Source organism: Myotis lucifugus, unplaced genomic scaffold (genome assembly GCF_000147115.1).
Source record: "Myotis lucifugus unplaced genomic scaffold, Myoluc2.0 scaffold_48, whole genome shotgun sequence".
In the NCBI taxonomy this organism is placed as follows: Eukaryota; Metazoa; Chordata; class Mammalia; order Chiroptera; family Vespertilionidae; genus Myotis; species Myotis lucifugus.
This window is the reverse complement of record NW_005871096.1, coordinates 6,273,983-6,301,536: the sequence shown is the minus strand read 5'-3', so window position 1 is coordinate 6,301,536 and position 27,554 is coordinate 6,273,983. Positions and strand designations below refer to the sequence as shown.

Here is a 27,554-nt window from a genome sequence, read left to right as displayed (position 1 = left end):
TATACACACTGTGAATAATTATTAATTTCCAATGGGTTAAATATGAAAAGAAAGAAACATCAGTTGAGCTATCAGCTGTTCAAGTGTGTATACATTTTTTGGGGGACAGCCTGTATATTACTATTCCTTTTAGGAGAATAAGTAACTTAAAGCAGCTATGCCAGGAGGGAGGGTTATACATAATCCCAGCTAGGACCCCACCCACCACCCCTTTATCCTGTGCAATACAGTAGAAGAGAATACAAGAAGTGAAAGTGTAAGGACTAGCCTTAAATTGGCTCTGTTTTACATAGGAAGGAAATAAATAAAACATCATTTCTTATGTGTCAAATTAGGCTCACACTGGTGCGGGAGCATTCTTTTTTTAAAAAAATCTTTATTGTTGAGATTATTACAGATGTCCCTCTTTTTACCCCCCATCATCCCCTCCCACTCCAGGCCTTCACCACCCTGTGTCCATAGGTAATGCATATATGCATATAAGATCTTTGTTTAATCTCTTCCCACCTCCCTACCCCCCTTCTGTCTGAGAATCGTCAGTCTGTTCCATTTCCATGCCTCTGATTCTATTTTATTCTGTCCATTAGATTTCTTATTTGTTTATTTTGATTTTTAGATTTAATTGTTGATAGGTATGCATTTGTTGCCATTTTGTTGTTCATATTTTTTCTTTTCCTTCTTCTTCCTCTTCTTAAAGAATACCCTTCAACATTTCATATAATACTGGTTTGGTGGTGATGATTCCTTTAGCTTTTTCTTGTCTGTGAAGCTCTTTATTATTCTTTATTTCAGTCAGTGTATGCTTAATTTCTGACGGCCTTTTTCATTTTTTTTTTTGGATGTTTCTAGAAGATTCTTGAGTAACCTTAAAACCTTCGTTTTGAACTCTATATCCAATAGTTTGCTTTCTTCCATTTCTTTCATTTGTGACATGTTTCTTTGTCTCTGCATTTTGGCTGCTTCCCTGTGTTTGTTTCTATGTATTGGGTAGAGCTGCTATGTCTTCTTGAGTTGGTAGAGTGGCCTTGTGTAGAAGGTGTCTTATAGGGCCCAGTGGCTCAGCCTTCCCAGTCACCTGAGCTGGGAACTCTAGGTGCACCCCTTTGTGGGCTGTGAGCACAGTCTTGTTGTAGTTGAGACTTGATTGCTGTTGATGTCACTGGGAGGAATTGACCTCCAAGCCAATTTACTGTGAGGACCAGCTGTGACTACAGTGGGAGAGCTGCTTGCTGTGTAGGAGACACCTTATGGGGTAGGACTTGCTCCAGTGGGGCTTTGGTGCTTACTGAGTCTGCCCCTTGAGTGTTTGTTTATGGATGTGAAGAGTTGTAATCTGGTATGGTCTGACACTGACCACTGGGTGCACTGGCTCTTGGGTCTCCAGGGAGGTACAAAGTCAGCCACTGCCTGGGGCCACCCAGCAGGAGCTACTGGGAGATCTGCAGATTCCTCTTCTTTGTATTGGGTTTGAAAGTGCCCAGATGAGTCCCAGCTATGAAGCAAGGCAGGCTGGTGCTGCTGCCAGGTTTTGGGCCTTTTATAGATAGGTTTGGGGCTCCCTGACCCAGCTGCAGCTTGTTTGATTTTAGCCTGAGTAAGGACAGGCCATTTATATGCAAAGCAGCTGCAAGCAGCTTGGGTGGGATTGTAAATTGGATGAGGCAGGCCCTTAGGGAATCACCAGGGCAGAGCAAACAGAAGTGGCTGTCAGTCAGCCCTGCAACCGGAGGTCTCAGCATAGGAACTATGATCCATGCCAGCACCTCCGTCTGGGAGAAAGCCATCCCAATACAAGTTCCTGCCCCGATGCCAGACAATCCAGTTCCTCCTCGTATGTGTCTATGTCCCCCCTTCCCCTGCCTCCCCCCGAAATCTCTCTGTGGTGCTGGAGCTCAGAGGAAGCAGGACCTTGTAAGTTCAGTTCGTGGTGCCGGCCTTTTAGGAGGAACAGCTGGGTCTCCAGCAGCCTCTGTGTCACTGAGCTCCAATGCACACTGGTTTTTACAGCCTATAGTTCTTACTGCCCATAGGACTTCTTTTCTCAGCTCTGGGGCCCTGGGCTGGGGGGCTGGTGTGGGGCTGGGACCCCTTGCTCCTTCAGGTGGCCTCTGCAGAGACGATCTCCCTCCCAATTAAAAAAGCAGCACAGGTGGGTGCGAGGCCCGTTCGGTGCCTCCTACCAGTCTGTGTGCTTTCTTGTAGGAATTCCATTCAGCCAGCTTTCCAGTGGTTCTGGGTAATGGTTGTTCTGTATTTTAATTATAATTTTGATGTGTTTGTGGGAGGCGGCGATTACCTATGCTGCCATCTTTAGACCGTCATGGGAGCATTCTTGATGTTGGAAAGATTGGAAGCCCTGGCTCCAGGAGCTCTGTATGATAATGAAATAGACAACTGCTCCAAAGGGACCTGAGGGTGATTCTGGGGTGAGCAACACACTACTCTGATTGGGTGGTGTGCTATGTAAAAATGGACAGATAGTTTAGCCAAGCCAGTGGTTTTAGAATAGACTATTCAGGTGACAGAATAATTCTGTTCAGCCACATGACTGACCACTCTGTCTGGGTTAAACAACTGAAAAATTAACCACTGATTTGCCAGGAGCAGGGGCTGGGGCCGGGTGAGGAGAATGAGTGGCCATCTGGGGACACCCTGCCCCAGCCTGGAGCTAGAAGCTTCCAACACACCTCCCTTTATTCTTTCTTTCCCTCCTCCCAGCAGTTCCGAGGAGGTGAGGGCGAAACCTGCAGAGGCAGCAGCATCCTCAGCCACTGGAAAGTCCCCATCCTACTCCCTGTGGTTTGCTGGCAAGGAGTGGATGGGGGGCTGGGAAGAGAGGGTGTTCCCAATAGCAGCTTTCTCCTAACTCCCACCATCACTTCTCTGGCTTCCTGATCAGTCACCCCATCTTTCCTTCATGTACCTCCTCCACATTTATGTTCTTGACAGGAAGATGGGAGTAGCTTTCCATCCCACACGATGCTGAGGACATTTGGTTTCATACGTTATGAAATTAGATTCACCAGATTTTAGAGATAGAAGAAAACTTGGAGATGATCCTATTCCATTATCTTATTGTGTTGAGCCGGCACGGCCATGGGTGAGCCTGAACTCAGGCCCCTGTTCCTCATACTCAGCCCCACGTTGGGCGCCATGTGCTGAACCTGAGAGGGGGCAGTGAGGGATTTAGGAAAGACAGACAAGAGAAGAAAGCTGGGTCTAGGTGGGACGCTGCTCTCTCTGATGGAGAGACAGTGCCATAGCCTGAAAGCTGAGTCTTTATTTTATAGCCAGATTCCACGAGGCAAAGTAAGGGCGTGGTTTCAATGTTCTCGTGGGTTTCAAATCTACTCAATTACATACACTGGATCAAACTTTGTTTACTTGCTGCACCTCCCACAACCCATATCACTTAGCCACGTGGGACCACAGGTTTGGACCATAAGGTCAAGCTTACAACGTTAGCCTTTGGCTATAATTGTGTTGGGACTTACAGGTGGCTTTACCACGAGAGGATCGTGCCCTCTCATTAGTCCCAGGCTTGAACCTGTCCAAACGCTGTAGCCGCTCTCCACACTTACGAGAATAAACTTGAACTTTGGAGAAGTTAAGTAACTTGCTTTCTTAACTGCACACTTGAAATTGTTTTCTTGAGGAAACTGAGGTTCTTTGCAGCACTTGGAAGGGAGTCAGGGACTTGGATTGTCCTAATTCTGTCACCAAAGTTGGACAAGCCACTTATTCTCCAGAACCCAGTTTCCTCATTTCAAATATGAGGGGGATTTCTGAATGGCTTAAAAGGACCTTTCTAGCTTTAAAATGGTGTGATTCTAAGTGCAGGCTTCCTGGAATATGTTTAGCAGGATCCACTAACAAGATTATTGAAGTTGTTTTAATGAAAGCATCTCTGTGTTTCGGATAGCTACCATGTTTATGGACTGTGGTAGGTAGGAGTTGTGTAGAATACAGACGGTCTCTGTAAATGATGGGGCGTGTACACACAGGAATATAACAAGCTCACTAGGATAGCAGATCATACTGAGGGCCTGAGGCACGAGAGGCCTCTTGGAATAGGTGGAATCTGAGGCTTAAAGGTCAGAGGTTGTGTGCAAATGATGTGGACTGAGATGGTTTAAAAAAAATAATCTGATGGTTTATTAGTATTTTTTGAATAGTTCATCTGTTTCATGGAACTTTTTATTGAAAAGTAATACAAACAGTTACCTAATGTGTTACCATGAATCTTATATCAGCAAAATCTGAATTGCTTATAAATAATTATGACTGTGTGTGAGATAGAACTTATTTGATAGTTTGTAAACAGTATTAAGGCCCAGTACACTTTTTACAGAGATACTAAGAATGTATCCCAGCTGGTTAAAAAGTGAAGACTTTAGGCCAGGGTGGGGGACCTTTTTTCTGCCAAAGGTCATCTGGATATTTATAACATCATTCGAGGGCCATACAAAATTATCACCTTAAAAATTAGCCTGCTGTATTTGGTCAAACATTTAACAAACTCACCCCTTAGGTCTTGGCAGGGCCAGAGCAAATGATTTTGCACCCCTGTTTAGGCCATTAAATACTAGTAGTTTTGTCAATGAAATGGCAGAACTGATTAATGGCTAATTATTTACCAAATGACTTAAATTACTAAATTCTGCACTTTTTTTGCATTAAGTACAGAAAACTAAATAAGAAAACTAAAAGTAATTCTGAGATGCTGTTGCCATCATATTAATAACTGCTTCAGTTACAATGATTGACAGTACTAGAATTGACAAATTCTAGTACTTCTTTAATCATGTCTTGGGATTAGCAGTTGTCAGCAGTTGAACTTGAAACAGATTCAGTTACCGGAGTGAACACTGACCCAGACATTTAATGCTATTTTCACCTGTAGGTTAGAGAGAGGAAAAAGGCACGAGAGACCATTATTTATGGGGTTATGTGAACTTCAAGTCTGTCCTCATCATTAAGAGAAGCTATAGTTTAAAGGAAAAGAGACAGGAAATACACTGTCATGAAATGTGCTGTTGCTCTTTGCCTCAGACTCAGGAGTCTCATGTCTCCTACCAGGAGGCTAACTGTGGCAGGCTAACTGTTAAAATCTCAGAGCCTTTACAGTTTGTGGCAGGAGTTGTGTTCCCGGGAGGGAGGAACAGTATGCACTATGGCACAGCGGCATGAGAAATCACATCTCCTATGGGGAACCATAACTAGTTCTCTATCTTCAGAGCCAAAAGGTGCATGAAGGAGGGTGCTTGAGGGGAGCATATAGTTGGGCCATATTCCAAAGAGACCTTATATACCATGTAGAAGACTTCAGATGTTATGGGGCAATTATTAAGAAATTATTAGCAGAGGAGTGACGTGATCAATTTTGTGTGTTTGTTAAATTACTCTAGGAAATATGTGAAGGAGGGATTGAAGGTTGGGACTCTTTTACTCCAGTTGAGAAAAGATAAGAAATATTTAAATATGTCTTAGAAGTAGTGGTAAGATGAAGAAGGAATCTGAATGATTCATCTTAGTCTATAACAGCATACCATAGACTGGGTGGTTTATAAACAACAGAAATTTATTTCTCACAGTTCTGGAGGCTGGGAAGTTCAAGATCAAGGTGCTGGAAGATTCGGTGTCTGGTGATGGCCCACTTCCTGGTTCATGCCATCTTTTTCTGCACCCTCACTTGGTGGAAGGGACAAAAGACCTGTCTGGGTCTCTGTTATAAGGGCACTAATTCCATTCATGGGAGTTCTGCCCTCATGATCTAATCACTCCGGAAAGGCCCAACCTCCTAAAATCAGCACATTGAAAATTAGGATTTCAATATATGAGTTTGGGGAGAGGGGATCCCAACAACTCCTTGGCTGTGGCTTAGCCAATAACATAAACATTGATGCTGGTCACAGAGATATAACTTATAGGAAGGAAGAGAAGTTTTGGGAAGCAGAAAGGGGAGAGGTGAGACTGAGTTAGTTTTAAAATAACTAAGTTGAGACTGAGGTGCCTACAGGCTACCCAGATAGAACCATTTAATGGCTTGTACGGATCTGGAATTCTTTGAGGTTCAATGGGAGATGAACCCTGGGAATCCTCAGGGTGTGTGTGGTAGATGCATTTTTGTGCAGCACTCAAGAGGAGGGGTTGAGAATGAGGTGTGGACTCTCACGTCACCTGTGACAAATGACTCAAGCTCTCTAGGCCTCAGTTTCCTAGGCCGTGAAAAGTGGCAAGAATAGTAGTCTCTCACTGAGACTAGGGTTGGAGGTGAAGGGTGTTAGGAAGATGAAATAACACATGCAGAGTGCCGGTACTTAATAAAAGTAAGTTGTTAGCAGCAGCAGCAGGATTATTGGAATGTGGTTGTCGACACCAAGATATTAGGTGTCAACAACCAAGAGCATGCAGGTAGAATGAGGGGAACCGAGAAAGAAAGTCATCACAGAATCTGAAAAGAAGCAACCCAGAGAGGTTCAGATAGAGAACCACAAGTTTTAAGCAGGAAGGGGAGTGGTCAACATTGAGAAATTCATCAGAAAGGACAAGACAGTTAAGAACTAAAAAGTCCCCTTTGGATTTCACAACCAGAGCATGTGGGTGAACTTACCAGGAGCAATGTGCTTCTAGTCACAGTCCAGATATTGTGGATGGACAGTGGGAAGTGGAGACCTTGTAGATTTTATCTTGAAGAAATTTGTGTAGAGAAGGAAGAGTTGTGGCTGGGGGAGGTTTGAGGTCAAGGGGAAATATCTTTATTTTTAGGATGGAAGAGTCTTCATTCACTACTTTAAAATATTTATTGAACCTATTCTGAGTCAGGCGCTGTGCCAGGCACCAGGGATAGAATGGTGAATCAGATAGACGTGGCCCCTATCTTTATCGAGTTCCTCCTCAGCATGTGTATACATGCTCAGGAAATACATGGGAGAATGACTATCCAGGGGCAAATGAGTAATAGGGCTTGAGGTGCTGTAGACCAATCAGCTCTGAACAGAAGGGTTTCATCATCCAATGGAACAAGCAGATGTTAGGATGTATCAGATATGGTTGCTGAAAATCACCCATATGGAAGTTGAAAGTTTGAGTCTGGTAGAAGCCACATCCTCTACTGATAAGGACGGGAATGGGGTGATGGCTTACGTGAATAAAACAAAACGATATTTGTGATAGTGTTTGGAACATAATGGGCACCAAGTACCTGTTAATAGAATTTGAGTTTGTGATTCAGAATCTCTGAACTATGCCAGGGAGAGACTTTTAAACTTTAAGTGGTATCATAAGCGATAGATAAGGTGTTAAAACCAGTCTGGTTCAGCAGACTATGATAATGAATAGCTGATAATTTTTTCTTTTGTGGGGGTGGGGGTGAGTTACCAGTACTGAATATGATTATCTTTAAAAAACTCCTTGAAGCATATGTTAAATAACATGACAGGGTTTCAGGCTGTCCTGGGAGCGTTATGTTGTTTTTCATAGTGCCTGCCTTTGTGGGCTCTGTGAAGCTTAACTTTAATAGGAGTTTCCCGGTGGGATCTTTGTAACCCACCGTCAGTGTGACATTTATGGCATATTCAGATTTTATATGAAATGCAATTTCAAGAATGCTCTTTCTCCGCAGAGCAGCGTATTTGAACGAATATCCATTTCTTCCTATGTTTGGGGTTCAGGCTTTTAAAACTGAATTTATTGGGTGACATTGGTTAATAAAATTATGTAGGTTTGAGGTGTACAATTCTATATGATACATCAACTGTATATTGTTTTGTGTGTTCACCAGCCCATGTTGGGTTTCAGACTTTTAAGTTCTTCTGAAATAATAACCCTTTGAAAGGAGCTTTTGCTGTGACTTCATTAAATTTGAATGCCTCTGTGTCTCCCCCAGGCTTCTGCACCAGGAGCAGGTCAAATAGGTTGCTGGGTCTACCATCGAGGAGCATGGGAAGGTGTTGCTGAGTTTCCAGACCTTTCCCAAGATGGAACCAATCACATTCACGGCGAGGAAGCATCCGTTCCCTAACGAGGCCTGGGTGGCCTTCAGCCTCCAGCTGGTGGGCTCCTTGCCTGTGCATTCCCTGACCACCATGCCCATGCTGCCCTGGGTCGTGGCAGAGGTGCGCCGGCTCAGCGGGCAGTCCTCCAAAAAGGAACCCGGTACCAAGCAAGTCCGGCTTTGCGTCTCGCCCTCTGGACTGAGATGTGAACCGGAGCCAGAGAAGACTCAGCAGTGGGATCCGCTGATCTGTTCCAGCATCTTCGAGTGTAAGCCTCAGCACGCTCACAAACTGATCCACAACAGTCACGACCCGAGCTACTTCGCCTGTCTGATTAAGGATGATGCGGCCAGTAGGCGGAGTATCTGCTACGTGTTCAAAGCTGATGATCAAACAAAAGTAAGTGGAGGCGGGGATCAGAATGATTAAGGTGTGGCAGGATGGTTTTTATTGTACGGGAGCCTAGACGTTTATTTTATGTATACCGGCATTCCAGATGATGCTGCAGTTATATGTGTATTATTTCACTGGAGTTTTGATGTATGGGGATAGTTTCTTAATAGTATTGAAGAACACTTTATATCAAATGTTAGAAATGATACGTTTATGAGGTAAAAAATGCAAAAGAGAAATCTGCCTAACCTTATCAATAAGAGCTGAACTTTTGGGATTGATATCATTGAAGAAGTGTGTCCTAAAGCAGTGCTACTCAAACAAAAATGTGCCCCGTGAATTGCCTGGGATCCTGGTAAAGGGCAATCGCTGGTTCAGTAGGTCCGTGGCGGCGCCTGAGACTCTGCATTTCTCGCCCGTGGCCAGGTGATGCTGGGCGGGCTGCTCTGCAGATTGGCTTTGAGTAGCAAAGTTCTAGATCAGTGAGCTCCCCATTTTTTATGCTGTGAATAAAAATATATGTACTTATAAACTGTGTGAGAACATTATTAGCCAGTTTCCCAAGGCATGATGCTCACTTAGGCAAGGACCACAAGGATAGCGGATATGAATCTTAAGTTTTGATACGTCCAGAGTGGGTATTTTGTTGTCATTGTTTTGTTTTGATTTTTTTTCCAACTTCTTGTCAGATCTGATTAGCTTGCTGTAGTTATATCTCATGGTGTGCCTGAGAAAAATATTACATGAGAAATGGTAAAAACATCACCAGTTCTACTATTTTCCTGTTCACCCGTGCTTCCATTATTGTTGGCATGTTTTGCTGTCCTGTGTAAGACTCGTTTCAAGCCCATCCTGTAAGGGTTATTTCAGAAAAAATTGAAAATATAATTTCTACAGCCACTTTCTCAGGTGGCCCAGGTCAGCTACAACTTGGTACAGACTCTGGAAAGCAAACAGGTGAGGGCCCCGGTGAACCGAGGAAAGCCGTGCGAGGACCCTGTGCGCTGTCTGCCACAGGCAACAGTGAGGGTGCCAGTCAGTCCACGTGGTCAATGTCAGTGAGTAGAAACAGCACTGCTCAGGGGTTCTCCCTGCACCCCATTGGGTGTTTTGCTTATCCTCCAGGACGCACAGAACTCGTTGGGAAATTAACGTTTTTGGAGAGTAAGTAGATTTGTGGAAATTCACTTTTGTTTGATCGTTCCTTGGTTCTTTTACGCATTCATTCAGTGATCGCTGCTCCAGGTGCCATGGGAGAGGATATTAGTACAGGCTAGAAGGAAGGCAGGTAGATGCCATGTGGCTGTGGTGTGATGGGGAAGACAGGGAATGGCGCCTAACACATCGGAGTATAAGGAAGTGTTTCTGAAATAAAGGCTAATCTGGAGCTTAAACCCACTATTTTCCCCACGAAAGTGGATCTCTTCTTATTGTAAATCATTTCATGTTACCATCCATGCGTCTCAAATTGGTAGGGTGGCATCCTGGTTCGGAGGTTCCTGGATTCCAGTTGTCCACCAAGAGTCAGTGAATCAGGAGGCTTTGGCTAGAAATAAATGATGAAGATTTATTCAAGGTCTTAGGGCTTGCAAACCGGAAACACGACTAGGCAAGACCTACAGTGTTCTGCAGAAGAAAGAAAAGTGGGGGTTCTTCCGGTAAAAAGTATGTTCTTGAGAAGAATCAGTCCCACATTGCTGGGGTCCAACCCCAGCAGGTCCAGGGATCCCCAAAGGTGTGGACGGAGTCGGCAAAGAATGAATGACATGGAAACTGGGTTCAGTTCATCAGCATAGAGAGGTTCTCCCTCCAGGATCTCCAGCGAAGTTCTGGCTAGGATCTCCAGCGAAGTTCTGGTCAGGATCTCCAACCAAGTTCTGGTGCCATGTTCTCTCGCTAGGTTCTCCAGCCAGGTTCTCCAGGTTCTCCAGCCAGGTTCAGTCACCAGGTTCTTTAGCCAGGTCCTATCCAGTTTCTTTTGCCATGTTCTGTCTAGGTTCTCCAGTGAAGTTCTGTAGCCAGGTTCTGTCCAGGATCTTTTGCCATGTTCTCTGGCTACGTTCTGGTTAGGAGCTGATGAGGATGTGATGAGGATCTGATGTTTATTGTCTTGTTACATCCGTATTTATACCAGCCGATTTTAATCCTGTCAATTTCTATTACAAAGGTTAGGGCGTTTCTTATCTCCATTCCAGGGAGTAAAGATTATGTAGCTTAACTACCCGCCTGGCACTTAGTTAAGGGGTTGTATCTCCTCCCTAACCTCAGGGAAAAATCCCCACCTGGGGAAACAACCTTTCTCAGAGAGGTGACCTTGGTTAAAACACATGGCACTAAGGAGAGCAAACATATTAAGAACAATATGCTTTATATGCCAGGTCCCTTGAAACATATGCTGTGCAGATGTTTCTTTCCTGCAGCGACTGTGTCAAGCAGCAAGGATGGACCGGCTCCCAGCACCGCATGCCTCGCCTCTGCATTGGTCTGCGATGCTAAGTCTTTAGAGGACTGGTGGTCTAGATACCGATGTCAGCAGGCTGAGTCCATGGACATGCTTTCCTTAGACCTCCAGGGGGCGATCAGAGGGGCGTCTGGAGGTTTGTATCTTCAGGCATTGACACAGGACTGAAAAGTTAAAAAGTTTTAGTTTCCAGGCTACTTAAAACAAGAGTAGCAGCTTAACTGGAGTGACTCCATTTTATTTCCTCGTTCAGTTCTTTAGTCCTGTCTGCCACCTATAAACTGCGTGGCCTCAGGCACTGAGCCCATTTCCTCATCTGTAAACCGGGGATAATTATAGTCTCTAGCTCATAGAGTTGCTGCGAGGATTAAATGAGTAGAACAGGACCTGAAACTTACTAAGCAGGTATGGCTCTAAAACAATTTTCATCAAAGAAAGTTTTATTGGAAGCCAATTAGAGGCTAATTTAATTTCAAGTCCCCGGTCACAGAAAAAAGAGATCAAGATGAGTGTCTTCCGCTTTCAGGGTGAGATCCCGGTCATCTTTAAAAAATTAAGCAAGGTTTTATAAACTAGACACTTACAAAGCTGCATAATAAACTTAATGGTTTCTGCTATTTGGGCAAATTCCAGAATGAAGATTAGAGGATTGAACAGCCTGTGCTCCAGGCCAGCTCTGTGTAAAGACTGAGTTTCCTTGGGGAGAGTTTTTTTGCACAGAATAGTTGTTCAGCACTTTACACTTTTGACTTTTTCCCAAGATATTTTAGAGCCATCTAAGAATAGGCTTCTGGCCAGTCACTCAGACACCTGGCAGGAAGAAGAGATTCATAACTCAATTTTGTAATTGAGGCTTCCAGTCTCACCAAAAGCAGAGAACTGACCTTACACTACCATATTCTAAAAAGCATGGTAGAAATATGAATTAGTTCCTTAAGTTATTTTTGGCTCGTATACAAAGTTTTGCAAATACACATTGTCAGTACTTGGAGTAATAAATTGCTGTCATCCGGCTCATTTTATAAAAGGGTAATTTGTAACATCGGTACTTCAATCAGTGCTTCTGTTGTTGGAAACGGAATGCTTCACCAAACTGGCCGTGATTCTAACCGGTGCCATATTTCTTATGATCTTGGCCTATCCCTGGCACGGTATCTCGTAACAGAGGATTATCTGGTGTAGAAGCATGTTCACCTGTGTCATCATTTCTCTGGACTATTTGTAACATTTGCTCAGTGAAATAGTTCTCTAGGTTAATCCCTCTTCTAAATGGGTGAGGGCAGCATCGACTGTGTTTGCCAGAGGAGATATATGCATCAACTGCCAGGGTCATGAGCACAAACTACTGTTTGAGAGGAAACCCATTGATTAGACTATAAATTAATTTACTGAGGGATGTCTAGGGAGAAGAGGCACATAAAGGAATAATTTGATAAGCACAGCATGAGATTGTGTTTCCTACTGTATGTTCCATAGGACGTACTCAAGGTGTTCTCCAGAGAAAGGCTTCCATGATCAAAATGCATTGGGGCAGCATCTCAGGCTTTTTCATCTGAGGACCTCTTTCCACTCTTAGAAATTATTGAGGATCCCAAAAAGCATTAGTTTATGTGGGTTACATCTATTAACAATACCATTTTAGACATTAGAACTGAGAAATTATACAGGTATTAATTCATTTAAAATTTACTTCATTATTTAATTAAATTTTTATTTTAACTATTATATATAATTAAGAATTTATTTAATCATTTGATTACTAAAATTATTTAAAAATAAACTTCTTACATGCTAGCATGAATACTGTTTTTGTGAAAAACAAAACAAAACAAAAAAAACAACCGTATTTTCCAAAACAATTTAGTGATGAGAGGCATTGTTTTGTTGGCAGTGATAATGGCACCAGGTGTTAGGCTGGTGGAGTCAGACCCGACTTTGGTTCAGCACCTTGGTACCTGAGTTCTGGTTAAGAAAGAATTCAGAGTCAAGACTCAAACCATAAGAGAAAGTTTATTTAGAAAGTCACAGAGGTAGAGAAGTGAGTCATAAAAGAAATGGGCTTAGGAAACAAGTTACAGAGGCAAAGAAGGGGCCCTTGGAGCTTAGGAAAGAGAAGGGTAAAGGTAACAGGCTTGGGGGGAACGGGAGGGGCAGGAAAGGCTCTGGCCTACTCCAAAGAGGAAGAGTGCACAGGGTTCTCTGTCCTAGGGCTTTTAAGGGGGGATTTTAGAGGAGGTTTCAGGGGAGGATCTTAATAGAATATTCATCCGGTTTCCAGGTGTGTCCTTTCAGGGTCGTGGTCTCCACTGATTGGTCGGTCCCAGGGCAGGGAGTCCTTGGTCAATGCAGCTGGTCCTGATGTCTGCCATGGCATTGCTAATCTGGTTTTGCTGCTTCTCTGGGCCTGGAACTGAAACACAACTGAGGCCTAGATGTTATCTCCAGGGGTTAATGCTTCAGGAAGTGGTTGTCCAAGGGCCACTCTTTGGCCCCTTGTTTCTCCTCCAAGGGGGTCTACCACATGACTAGCAACATGCCAGAGGAGGAAAGGTCAGGGAGGGTCTGAACTGCATGACCAGTGATAGGCTAGGGGAGGAAAGATTACCCTGGGGGCAAGGTATTTATTTTCCCAGTTGCTAGGCACCCAGGATTTTCTGGCCTGGTGACCTGTACCTGGCCTATCATCCTTGTGTTGCCGGTGGAAATAGGATTCTTCCACGGAGTTGAAAGAAGAGCGTTTCGGTGACCCACACATGGGAGGATATGAGCAATGTCCAATGTCTCATCCACGACCAGGTGACTCAGCTCCATCTCACTGTAGGAGAAGGCTAACCCCTGGGGCGGCAAGCCCACACCTGTCCTCACCAAGCCCAGGAGGACCAGGGCCCAGACAGGCTGTGCCATTACCAGGCATCGGCACCCGAAGCTCTGGTAGTCTAGCTTAGTCTCTGTTTTCATCCAGGGGTGCTGCGCTTTGGCTGGAGCTTGGGCCTGAGTGGCTGCCATACCCAGGCCTGCACGGCTGCTGTGGAGAGAGAGCCCGTGCGAATGAACTAAGGAAGGAACAAATCCAGAGCCTTTGTTAAGCTTTGTTTATTTCTTGGGCTTGGGAAGGAGTAAGCTTTCTTTCGAGCTAGCCAATCTCTTTCCTGGCTCTTTTCTGACTTGTGTTGGGCCCGCCCCCTGCACCAGCTTGGCTTCTACTGTGCGAGTGCCCAGCAAAGGAATTTCCCTGTTGTTTTCTCCCTACCTCCCCACCCCCAATCCTGGCAACCCCGTCTGTTGTCCCCCAGGGAGATGAGAAAGCTGATTCTTCCTTGTAGAGGACACAGCTATCTCCTGGGGAGACTGAATGCTACAGGCTCCTAGTTGATCAGGCTTCATGTTTGATCCCATTTGCTCCCTTTCTTTGTTAATAACTAACTAGCTATCTACGCTCACACTTGCTCTGCTCATGTCTGTCTAACTGCCTACCACAGTTTTCCTTTTTGGGGGCCATCACTCTTCAATGTATAGATCAATAGACAACTACTGGATTCTCGGCTGCTGCTACATTCTTTGTGATATGTTGTTTTGGCTGAGTATATGAGAAAGCTTGGCATCACACAGATACGTAGTAGGGAAATGGAGAAGTAGTTTATAGCCTTTTTAGAAAATTGTGGATATTTTTCTTTAGTACTTGTACCAAAACTCGACAAGTGGTAGTTTCTTAAAGGTTTGTTACCATATGAATTCTGCAACCATATCTGAGTGTTACCGGAGGAAATAGGTTCTCCCGTGAAATTGCTTTTTGTTATATTAAAACTCCTTGGTGTATCTTGTACTTCAATACATCTTTTAAGCATGTGAAGGAAACTAAAGTTTTGCTACCCTGAAATGGCCTTTTGGAGATATTCGTTTTAAGCTGTTTATTAAGAAACAAGATTCAGGAAAAACTGTTCACTCTCCCTACTTTGCTGTCCAAGAGATTCAGACAGAAAAACCTATTTCAGGAAGGAGAGTTTAGGATGCCACTTTTGCCTAATTTGAATTCTGTATGATAAACAAGAGGGCTTCAGGTAGGGCCTGTTAGCTAGATACCCCTTGCCCCATTGTTTCTGAGTTGCTAAGCAAGCATTTTCCTGCCATATATGTTTTGCTCTTCGGCAACTAACTGTAAATCACCATTCTCACTTCTTGAATCTAATACACTGCCCCCTTTCTCCTTTGTCCAAAAATGTCATATATACCTAATGATGCCTCACTGTTTTTGGAATTTTCATGCTTCTGTGGATTCCCCATGTGCATGTGTGTTATCATGGGGAGCTCTATATGCCCCCATCTATTGCTGGTGGAAATGGGGTTCTTGTGTTGTCACAAGAAAATGAATTTTCTGAGACTCTCACAGGAGAATGAGTGATATTTCTTCATGTGGGATTAGGTCCCTGAGTTTCCAAGGTTCCATTTCCTTCTGTCCTGCCAAGGAAAAAATCCAGCTGTGCCTTCAGCAGAACTAGGATTAAAGCCGTTGCCTAAAGTTTCCATTCCATATTTGCGTGGTCTAATCAAGCATCAGGCTAGGTTAGTTTGTGTTCCCAGCTATAATCCTAAAGTCCATTCATTGCATGTGGAGTCCACAGGGCCACATGCCTATGGAGGGAACACAGGCAGGAGCAAAGCCGGAGGAACAAGAGAGCCACATGAGCCAAAAGCGTGAGAATTCCTTTGTCTGGGGGATTATGTATTCCCAAATTTTCATGGGCTTGCAGTGGCCCCACCTCCTCTAGCCAGTTATCTTTAGGTTAGACAGACAGGCATATTCCCTATGTCACCCCAAATTTACTGTACATGCGTCCATCTCCCTTTATCCAGTCCCTTCCTCAATGACCTGCAGGGAATGGACTGGTGGTTCCCTGGTGAGTGATATTTCAGCTTCCTGCTGCAGCTGCCCAGATGGCTATGCTTATAATGTCTGACCTCCCTTTTGCTCCTTTCCTAATAACTAGCTAATTACAACATTAACAATTGTATTAGACACTTTATTTTCTCTTGTTAATCTGTCTTTGTTAATTTGATTATTAGCCCAGCTGAAAAAATTCAGAAGGTGGGAGGAAAAATATTAATTTTTTTAGCCCCCACACATCATGCATTGGTTATTAGAAAATATTGGTTCACTAAATTGTGCAGACCACACCCTGAGAACCGCTGTGCTAGAGAAACACTGTATTTTCTATTTCTCTCTTGAGTTGTACATTAGTCCATTAAATCCACAGATTTATTGGACCAGAGATTACATTTTCTCCTAAAACCCAAGAACATCCCTCAGAACACGTGTGAACACAGGGCCTAAGGTTCTGGGTTAAAGTGTAGTTTGAGTTTAGGTCCATGGTAGGAAACGATAACATCTACTCTGAAAAACAGACAATTGCATGGGAGACCCAGGCTAGGTCTTTACCCCATCACATAACAAAGAAACCAAGAGTTCCGCCCAGACTCAGCCCTAGACACAACATAAAGTCTAAGAAAATGGTCTAGCGATTCTTCGCTTCTCCAGTTCTTCAGCTTTGTCTAGTGAGTCTATGAAAACCTGAACTCAGAAGAATATTGGATTTGCCACCACTTTAGATCATTCATAGGAGTATGGTCCATGGAGGGGACATGTGGGTGAGTGTGTGGTGAAGGGAGGGGACACTGTGGGTCAGAGGCTGGGTACATGAGAGTAGTTTTGCTATAAGTGCCCACTGTTTTCTAAATGACTTTCCTTTTCATACCTGACATAGGTCGTGGCTTTTCAAATTCTACCCCTGACTTTATACAGATTCTGATGATCTGGATTTGGCATCCAGTCTGGCACCAGGATGGGTGTTTCATAACTGGGATGGGTTAGATGTCATTTTTGCAGGGGTGCACAGGGGCTCCCCCTTCTCCATCCGGCCTAAGAGAATGTTGTACTTGCTAAAATCTTGCTGGCCTAACCCCCTCTCTTCCAAAGAGGAAGTGTGATTTCTTGCTGGGAGAGAAGCTAGATTGATCTCCTTAATAAAGTGCTAAGATATTAGGGATGAGGAGGGGAGGGTAAAGCATGGAAAAAGATGCCGAGGTTAGGTTAGGGGAGCCGGAGTGACTCCATGGGAAGTAGAAACCTCCTTAAAGAAGAGGACTTTAGTAAATGTTGTGAGGAAGATGTATTTGAGAAAATGTCAATGTCCTTTGAGTGAATAAGCTTCCTTTTCTATGATTTTTGGCAGCTAAACTGCATTTGTTGAAGGTGACATAGATTTGAGACTAAACCTGGTGGTTTCCTTACTGCTAATTTTAAGACTACTTAACTATTTGTTGACTTAAGAACATAAATGTTTCCTTCTAATATTCCAGTGTAGAACCAGTGCATTCTTTTTTTTCCCCCTTAACTATATTTTATTGATTTCAGAGAGGAAGGGAAAGACAGAGAGAGAAACATCAATGAGAGAGAATCATTGATTGGCTGCCTCCTGCACAGCCACCACTAGGGATAGAGCCCTCAACCCAGGCATGTGCCCTCAACTGGAATTGAACCCGGGACCCTTCAGTCCACAGGCTGATGCTCTATCCACTGAGCCAAACTGATTAGGGCGAACCAGTATGTTCTTGCACAAGGCCCTGTAAGTATGTCATGTCGTGTTTCTCAGCAACTGCACTGGCCTCTTTGGATTTGGTTATATTGTGTGTTGAACAAAAAGGTGGCCTAAGGTTATTTTCCTGTGATTAACAGAGTTAATACTTCAGTCCCCTACATAAAAAGCCAGAGTTGCTTTGGCTGAGTCTTATGATTTAACTTAAAAATTTCTTGGAATTTAATTGTAGGTTGTAGTTTTGTTTCAGTTGCATTTTACCCATTACTGATTTGTCTTTAATAATTCTCCATCTGCTTGGAATTTTAAGTTAGTGACTTAAAATATGCTCCACTTATTTTAGGGTTTTCAGGAGAGTCTGGCTTCAGTTGGGCCTCTTACTCGGCTGTTACATTTGCTGGCTCATTACTTTCTTTCTTTGCTGAAGTGAAATCGAGATTATAACACTGAGCCGGGGTGTTTTGTCCTTGAGGATGATGATTCTGAAGAACATGGTATTATTTTTAAGATATTTTTATTTATTGCCCTTTCTGTATTTGGCCTTCATAATTTCTAAATATCAGACATTGTTATTATTATTGTTATTGGGTACTCAGGCAATGGTTTGGGGAAGGTTTGTTGTACTGGCTTTGGAAGACTTTTAAATATGTTCAATTCCCATGGGGCATCTTGAACCCCATTCTGGTTTATTATGTTTTACGTGGGGTCCCATTCGGCAGCTATGACTCAGTGCACAGTTGCATGGGACAGTGTATCTGTGTCTGCTAATTGACACTTGACCGTGTATCATGCTAGACAGAAGCCGGTTGCTGGTTACCAGGGTTGGCAGGCGTTCTTTTTCATCTATAAAAAGAACGTCCCGCGCTGCATGAACTCTCAAGTATTTACTGGGAGGTTTGGGTTCATGGCACTGGATGGATTATGTAATTTATTTTTGACTTTGAAAAGTGAGTCCGAGGGCTTCAGAAGCATCCACCTAACATTAGATGATCAGAAAAAAATTAAAAGTCTTTATTTCTTCAATACCTATCATGTTAAATAGATTTGCATTTTTTTCATCAGATGCTTTGAGTTTGATAATTATTTTTAAATATATATCTGTTCCTAAGAATAGACTTTATAAGTAGCTGGAACCTAGAGTTGATTTGTATCTTCAAAGGATTGATTGGTGGCCTAGACACTTGCAATGGTGGCTGGTCTGAATTGAGATGGGCTGTAAGCGTCAAAACGGTGGGTTGAAAGGACTTAGTAGAAAAATAAGTAAAATATCTCAATAGTTTTCTATATTGATTACATGTTACAATGATAAGCTTTTGGCTATATTGGGCTAAATAAAATATAACACTAAAATTAATTTCACCTGTTTCATTTTACTTTCTCTAATGTGCCAAGTAGAACATTTTAAATTTCATATACAGTGTGCATCTTCTTTCTACCAATAGCCCTGGGCGAGACTAGCTACCTAAGAAGTATTTCCGGAAAAAATCTGAACATTCATCTGAGTGATTCCAGGTTTCTCCCTTTTCTTTGCTGTCTTCTATTTGTTAATGATAGATTTTTTTTTGCTCTAAGTTCCTCTGAAAAGTACAATCTGTTTTTCATTCTAGATGTGTAATGCAGTGGACAAGAGCCATGAAAGCTACTGGTTTGGGATGTATTGAAGCAGATACATTTCTTGTTTCCAGTTTTTCTCTTTTTAAAATACTTTTCCTCCCTTCGGATGCTCAGGCATCCAATCCCAAGAACTGTGGCCTGAGTCTGAACCCACAACTAGAGCAAGCCAAGCTGGGGCTGGCCTGGCCTGAGAAGGCCTCAGAAGAGGCTGGATTGGGGGTAGGTCTAGGGGGAGGAGCCTGATGCAGGACACCCAAGAAAAGAGGTGGAGTTGAGTGTGATCGCTGATGTGCTACTGTGTGTGATTTAGCACCGTAAGTGTGACTTCATGGCAGCTGGTCCTGCAGGAGCACTTTCCTGTTCACTTCAGTGCTGGTGGTGCACGGGGAGCCGTCATTTCTGGTGGTTGAGTGATGTAGGTATTTGTAATGTTGCAGATTTTACATGAATTCCTCGTTGGAATGCTACCAATGTGTCATGTGCATGGCTGGGCACCAGGGTACAGAATCAAATAAGGTATGATTGCCCCCTCTAGAAGTGTTCAATGTTTTATATGTCAAATATATGTTCTGAATGCTGCACTGCAGGTGTTAGCAAACATCTGTAAGCTATGGGAGAGGAAATTTGGAGGAATGGGCGGAGGCCTAGTGTGAATGCTGCAGTTACTTAAGAAACTGCCATGTCAGATATATGCAAAAGAATGAAACTAGATCACCAACTTACACCATACGCAAAAATAAACTCAAAATGGATAAAGGACTTAAATGTAAGACAGGAAACCATAAAAATCTTAGAAGAATCCATAGACAGCAAAATATTAGACATATGTCATAGCAATATCTTTACTGATACAGCTCCTAGGACAATGGAAACTAAGGAGAAAATAAACAAGTGGGACTACCTCAAAATAAAAAGCTTCTGCACAGCAAAAGGAACCATCAACAAAACAACAAGAAAGCCCACTGCATGGGAGAACATATTTGCCAAAGCTATTTCAGATAAGGGTTTAATCTCCAACATTTACAGGGAACTCATACAACTTAACAAAAGGAAGATAAACAATCTAATCAAAAAATGGGCAAAGGAACTAAATAGACACTTTTTGAAAGAGGACATACAGAAGGCCAAGAAACATGAAAGCATGCTCAAAGTCACTAATCATCCGAGAGATGCAATCAAAACAACAATGAGGTACCATCTCACACCTGTCATAGTGGCTATCATCAACAAATCAACAAATGACAAGTGCTGGCAAGGATGTGGAGAAAAAGGAACCCTCATGCACTGCTAGTGGGAATGTAGACTGGTGCAGCCACTGTGGAAAACAGTATGGAGTTTTCTCAAAAAATTGAAAGTGGAACTCCCGTTTGACTCAGTAATCCCACTTTTAGGAATATATCCTAAGAAATCAGAAACACCAATCAGAAAGAACATATACACCCCTATGTTCATAGCAGCACAGTTTACCATAGCTAAGATTTGGAAACAGCCTAAATGCCCATCAGCAGATGAATGGGTTAAAAAACTGTGGTACATCTACACCAAGCATGTCAAACTCAAAGACTAACACTGGCCAAATAAACAAGGCATGTGGCCTGCTGGCTGCCAGTTTAACATGCTTGATCCAATGGAATATTACACTATTGTAAAAAAGAAGGAACTCTTACCATTTGCAACAGCATGGATGGACCTGGAGAGCATTATGCTAAGCGAAATAAACCAGTCACATAATAAAAAAAAATAAATAAAAAAATAAAAAAAAGAAAAAAAAAAGAAAAAAAAAGAAATAAACCAGTCAGAGAAAGATAAATATCACATGATCTGACTCATTTGTGGAATATAATGAACAGCATAAACTGATGGACAAAAATAGATCCAGAGACATAGAAGCATCGAATAGACCAACCAACCTCAGAGGGAAGGCAGGGGAGGGGGGAGAGGAGGGTAAGAGATAAAAAAACAAAAACAAAAACACTGCCATGTACAAAAAGTAATGGATAAATTATGAATTACTCCAGAGGGCAGAAGAGACAGATTTGGAACTTTTCTTAACAATGATAACCATTTGGACAATGGGCGTGGATGGATCTTGTCTCAAGGTGGTTTCACCTGGAAAGTCATCTTCCTTGTTTCCACATCTCCCATTATGAGGAACAAATTTCCTGACAACTGAGTTGCTCTTAATTCTGTTTTACATTGAAGTGAAGTTGTTCCCTTCATGGGACATTTGAATTGGTTTTAAAGACCTGCTGTGGGTTTTCCAGGCCAGTGAGTTGGGTACAGATTGAACGGACGTACTAGGTAGAGGATACAGCACCTGCCGAGCCATAGCAGGACAGGGGGATTTGCAGATGTCCACTGTGGCTGGGGATGCTGTGATTAGGGTTTTGCAAATTGTATTGTCAGAGATAAGACAGAAAGATAAGGCTGGGGCCAGAATTTAGAGGGCTTTGTGTGCCTTGCTAAGGGGAGTAGATATTCTCCGTAAGAAGGTTTCTATTAGAAGCATTGATTAGGGAAGTGAAATAGGATTTATTTTTAGATTTTGGAGTGGAGGATGGAGTAGAAGAATGAGAGACCGATGAGGCAGACCAGTTAGGAGGCTATAGAAGTAGCCAGGGTGAAACTCAAGACGCATCTTGATCCAAAGTATAATATGAAGTGGCTTATTCTCACTGAACCCATATGATGTCTTCTGATCACTTCCAGAGGGGTTTAAATAGTCTGTTTGTTGGTCTCTAACGGAAAAGAAAGTCAGTCAGATTTCAATTTCCTGTCCTATTGATGCTGATCTAATTGGTTCCCAAGGAATGATCTGAAAAATAAAATAGAAACAAATTCTTAATCTGGTTCTGCCTGGTCTTCTAAAAAATATATCCTCATATCTCCCATCCTAAAAACAAATCCTTCCCTGACCCCATTTCCCATTCCAGCTCCCTTCAGGTGCTGGACCAATTTTCTGCTCTATTTTTCAAGAGTTGCCACGGTTGTTACCTTCACTTGCACTCGTCCATTTTCTCCTCGGTTTACCAGTTGGGCTTCTGTCCTGATCATTTCACTAAAATGGCTCCAGCTCATGAGACCCGGTGACGCCTTCTCTGCATTTCTCCTCTCCAGTTTCTCAGCCGCTTTCGGCATAGCTGGAGAGAAAGGGTTTCTTCTATCTTAAAACACTCTCTTCTCTTGGCTTTTGGAAATCCACACCCTCCTGCTTTCCCTTCTGTTTCAGTAGTGGTTTCTACCCAGTCTCCTTTAGCCTTCCTCTTCTCAATTCTGAGTTTTATGTCCCCCAGGAGTTGGTCTTCTACATTTCTCTTTGAGATACCATTTCCAGAGGAACTTATCAGATCATTACATACCAGCTACTCAACGGTGACTCCGAAAAGCTATCTATTACTTCAGACTCACCCAGGATTTCCAGAATTGTCTATCCAACTGCCAACCTGACTTTCTACTTGTTTGTTGAATGGGCATCTCAAAGTCAACATGGTTAAGATAGAACCCTCGGATTTACTCCCCATCAACCTGTTAGCTTCCCCAGTCTTTTGCAGCTCTTATGTGGCAATGACAGTTGCTATAGCCAAAATCTAGGATCATCTTAGATTTTTCGCTTTCCTTCACACTCTCATTCAAATTATTCAAGACCCTTTCCAAATCTGCCACTTCTCTGATTCCACTGCTAATCCTGAGTCCTCTCCTGGACGCTTCAGTACTTCCTGGCTATTTTCCCAGTTTTCCTTCTTGTTTCTTCTCTCCATTAAGAAAGCGTCCAGAACCTCCTTTAGACAACTTAACAATTCATGCCACTCCCCTGCTCACAACCTATCTATTGACTTCCCCCTGTACTTAGACTAAATTTCTGTGTCATTGCTGGGACTCGCCATGTGGACCTCGTTTCCCCACACCCTTTCCCGTGCTCCGTGGACCGCAGCCACTCTGGTGTATCTATTACTAAAACATGACAACCTTGTTCTTCACACGGGTCTTTGCATTTGTTGTTGCCTCTGCCTGGAAGGCTCTGCTCCCAGCTCTTCATGTGGCTCTTTCCTTAGATCATTATGAACTCAGTTTGAACCTCATCTTCTGGCCACCAGTTAAAAGTACCCTCACACCAATCACCGTCACTTCATCTGGTTTTAATGTCTTCATACCACTTACCACTATCTGAAGTTATCTTGTTTGTTCATATGCTTCCTTGTCTACCATCTCCCCTCCTGCCTGAGTAACAAGAGAGCAGGGCCCTTGCCTGTCTTGCTCACTGCCAGACCTCGGTACCCAGAACATGCCTGGTGCATAGTGGGTGCTTCCTGAATGAGTAAATGAATGAATGTTGTGTTTTTGTACGCATTCTTAGGGATGTGTTTCTCCTCCTACCCTCCAATCTCATCTAGAAACTCCCTGTGCAGCCATATTAGTTTATTTTCTTGTTTGTCTTTTCCTTCCTCATCAGGACACATTTCTCTTGCTCTGGCAGGATTTTATTCTTAGATATCTCTCTTCTTCCCTCCCTCTTGAGATTCTTTCCCTTTAAGAGTTTTTGTTCATAAGATAATATTCATTGGCTCTCATCTCTTTGAAATCTACACACTCTCCTTGGTTTTTATGAACACAAAATTTTCCTGGCAGTTATTGGTGAAAGTGGTGGGAAAGGTCTCGTGAATGTTTGAGCAGCCTTTACTGTTGAGGATCTCTTTCATATGTATAAATTAAATTCTTTCAGCTATGATATGAGTCCATTTTTTTTTGCATCAATCTTTTCTTTTTCTAAAACAAATACCTTTTCTGATTATAGAAGCATTTATGCTGAATGTAAAAAAAAATTAGTACAAAGGTGTTGATATGAAAAGTTTTACCTTAATTCCTACCTCCTAGAGAGAAACCAACATGAACAGAATGGTGTGCATCCTTACAGATTGTATTCTTTTATTATATAAACAAATGTTTCTATATATAATCAATTTATATATCATTTCTGTTTTAACTCAGTCCTATGCTTCTCAAAATTAAATATATGTTAATAATATGTTATATAATAATAGGTTAATATTAATATAGAACATAGTAATTAAACATATTAATGCAAATAAATATAGCCCTACATATTTATAAAGTAGAAATAAATACATGCATAGATATATGTATGGATATGTTTTAGATGTTCTTTATGGTAGTCGAGGTGTATCCTTTTGAGAAATTGCAACTATATGCAGCAGGGAGAAAGGAAGGGTGAGTTTCAGGACTACCTAGAGCTGCTCTTGGATGGCAGCACCATCTTTGTTCAGCTTTGAACCATTTGGTTATGAAAAGAGAGGTTGGCCAAGATGGGCTGGAAGTGACTCAGGGATGTCCGATCCGCTTAGCATAACAAACAAGCAAGATTTGAGAGCAACAAAAGCAAAAGTAAGCAAGTGGGACTACATCAAACTAAAAGTCTTCTGCAAAGCCAAGGGAACCATATACAAAATGAAAAGGCAGCCTATGGGATAGGAGAAAACATTCGCAAATCATATATCAGATAAGGGGTTACTATTTAAAATTTATAAAGAACTCATACAACTCAATGGCCAAAAAATTTTTTGATTTAAAAATTTTTTTATTTAAAAAATGTACACTTTTCCAAAGAAGTGATACAGATGGCCAACAAATACAACAAAAAAAGGTGCTAAAAAAAGAAATGAAATGCTCAATACCACTAATCATAGGGACATGCAAATCAAACATGAGGTATCACTTCATACCTGTTAGAATGCTATTCTCAAAAAGACAAGGTATAACAAGTGTTGGTGAGGATGTAGTGATTAGATATTTATAACCCTAACCCTAACCCTTATCCACTGTTGGTAGGAATGTAAATTGGTGCCAACACTATGGAAAACAGTATGGAGTTTTCTCAAAAAAGTAGGAATAGAGTTACCAAATGAATCCCACTTCTGATATATATCCAAAGGAAGTGACAACAGGATTTTGAAGAGATATCTGCACCCTCATGATCATTGCAGCCAAGACAATAAATAGCCAAGACATGGGAACAACCCAAGTATCCATCACCAGATGAGTGGGCAAAGAAGAAGTGGTCTATGTATACAATGGAATATTATTCAGCCACGAGAAAGAAGGAAATGCTGCCATTTGTGACAGCATGGATGGACTTTGAGGGTATTATGCTAAGTGAGATGTCAGACCCAGAAAGACAAATATCATATGATATCACTTTTATATGGACTCTTAAAAGCCAAAATCATAGAAACAGAGTAGAATGGTGGTTACCAGGGGCCGGGCATGGGAGAAATGAAGTGTTGGTCAAAGAGCATAAACTTTCACTTATAAGATGAATCAGTTCTGGGGACTTCGTATACAGCTCGGTGATTAGAGTTAATTATACTGCATTATGTACTTGAAAGTTGGTAAGGAGTGGATCTTAAATGTTCTCACCACAAAAAAGCAATGTAATTATATGGTGAGTTGGAGGTGTTAACTACCACTAAGGTGGCCATCATTTCACAACATATAAGTGTATCAAATCAACACCTTGTGCACCATAATCTACGCAATGCTATATGTCAATTACATCTCAATAAGCTGGAAAAAAATGACTCACAGGAGCAATACAAAAATAAATAAAATAACAGCAACCAAAAATATTTTTGGGAAAGCCAGACTTCAACAGTATGGGGTGTGGAGGCCAAAGGGAAATTCCTATTTTTGATGGCAAATGAGGGAATGACTAATGTCTAAGCACAGGAGGCCTGACTGTTTTCAGCTAGCAGCTATATTGTATTATGTTGCAGTAGGTTGCCTCGCTCCTCCTCCCACCATGGCCTCCCCTTCCCCACATTCCCAAATAGCTGTTACAGCGTTCTGCACCTGAGAGGTTGTGTGAATATTATTTGTAGACAACAAAGAAAAGGGTCTACGTGGGATGTCTGCACACAGTGAACAGAGAAGGGACAAGTAACAAGAGCCATAGGAGGCAGGACAGGGAAGAGAGCCAGTATTCACTGGGGGCTGGACACGGAGGCAAAGGGAACAGGAGGAGCCGTGACTCCCAAGAACCCCTGGAGAATTTGGGATGGATGCTGAGTTTCTCTTTTCCCATGAGAAGAGAGAAATTATTTTCTCATAATTTTGATCCAATTTTTTTTTGTCTCTCAAATGACAGAAGGACCCCTGATGCTATCTGGACTATATATGGATGTACCAGAATTTAGCCAGCCCTTGTTAATGGTCATTTAGATCCCCTCCCCCACTCCCCTCTTTATTATAGTTTTCTCTGCAATGAGAATCTTGCATAGCTTTGTATCTGCTACAATGCTGCCCTCCTCAAACACAGACTACGATTATTTTGAAGCTGATCCCCTTGGCAGCAGGTGTGGCTTGGAGCCCATATCTGCCCAGTGCTACTTCCATGATGTTAAATTTCAAACCAGAGATTACACTTTAATTATGATGACATGCCTTAATGGAATTCACAGCTTAAAACAACAACTGGAGAGAAGTCGTACGTGCAAGTGAATAAATGTCATTTCCATGTGATTTCCATTCTCAAAGCTTGATTTATGACACCACAGCCTTCTAAAATCTGTTCTTGCCTTTCTCCTTCCATGATATTATGGATTTCCCAGGACTGTTCCTAACAGATGAGGCAACTGCCACTGACTTTTACAATGAAGAATAGATAAAGGAAGATGGTTTTTCATTGCAAAGCTGTGATAGCATTTGTGCTTTATGAACAAAACAAAATGACACTAAATTAGATTTTAGGTTTTTCTGTCTTGGCTTTCATGTTTTAAATAGTGAACAAACCTATGTCACCATGGAGTGTTTCTGGCTTTATTTGATCAGAATCCAAAACCAGATGTACAAATGTACACTTTATCTGTCAACTAAAAATATGATATTTTTAAAAAAAGATATACAACATATACTATCTAAAATTTTTTATTACATTTCTGGTATATATAACATTTAAACAATGTTAATTAGCATACTTCGACATAATTGTTGAATAACTTTTCCTTAGATGATATTTTATTTCTTACAAGAAAATGTCAACAACAGGGAGAAAAGACGTGCAAGAAGATGACTCCTATCTGGAGGCCCGAAGACTTATCCCTCCCCTTTTTTAAAAATTGGAAACATGCATCTTGAAAATGAAGGGTTCAAAGAAGAAATAACCCGAAGAATTTTAAGATGATAGATTTTAATTTGATCATACAGTTTCTATGCAGTTAACTACTCGGAAAGGAACAACTGCTTATATTTAAGACTCATAAGGTGATCACATTAAAAAATGCAAGTGCAGCCCGGCCAGCATGGCTTAGTGGTTGAGTGTTGACCTATGAACCAGAAAGTCATGGTTCCATTCCTGGTCAGGGCACATGCCTGGGTTGTGGGCTTGATCCCCAGTGTGGGGTGTGCAGGAGGCAGCCAATCAGTGATTTTCTCTTATCACTGATGTTTCTATCTCTCTCTCCCTCTCCCTTCCTCTCTTATATATAT

At 42.2% G+C, this 27,554-nt stretch overlaps 1 protein-coding gene across 1 annotated transcript in view; it reads left to right on the top strand.

The window, feature by feature from the left end:
• The window catches only part of TBC1D1 (TBC1 domain family member 1), a 207,145-nt gene that overhangs the window by 5,519 nt on the left and 174,072 nt on the right, over positions 1 to 27,554 (top strand). The window contains 1 exon segment of the mRNA XM_023753657.1: positions 7,889 to 8,396. Coding sequence (XP_023609425.1) covers positions 7,980 to 8,396 — 417 coding nt within the window. The 5' untranslated portion in view covers positions 7,889 to 7,979.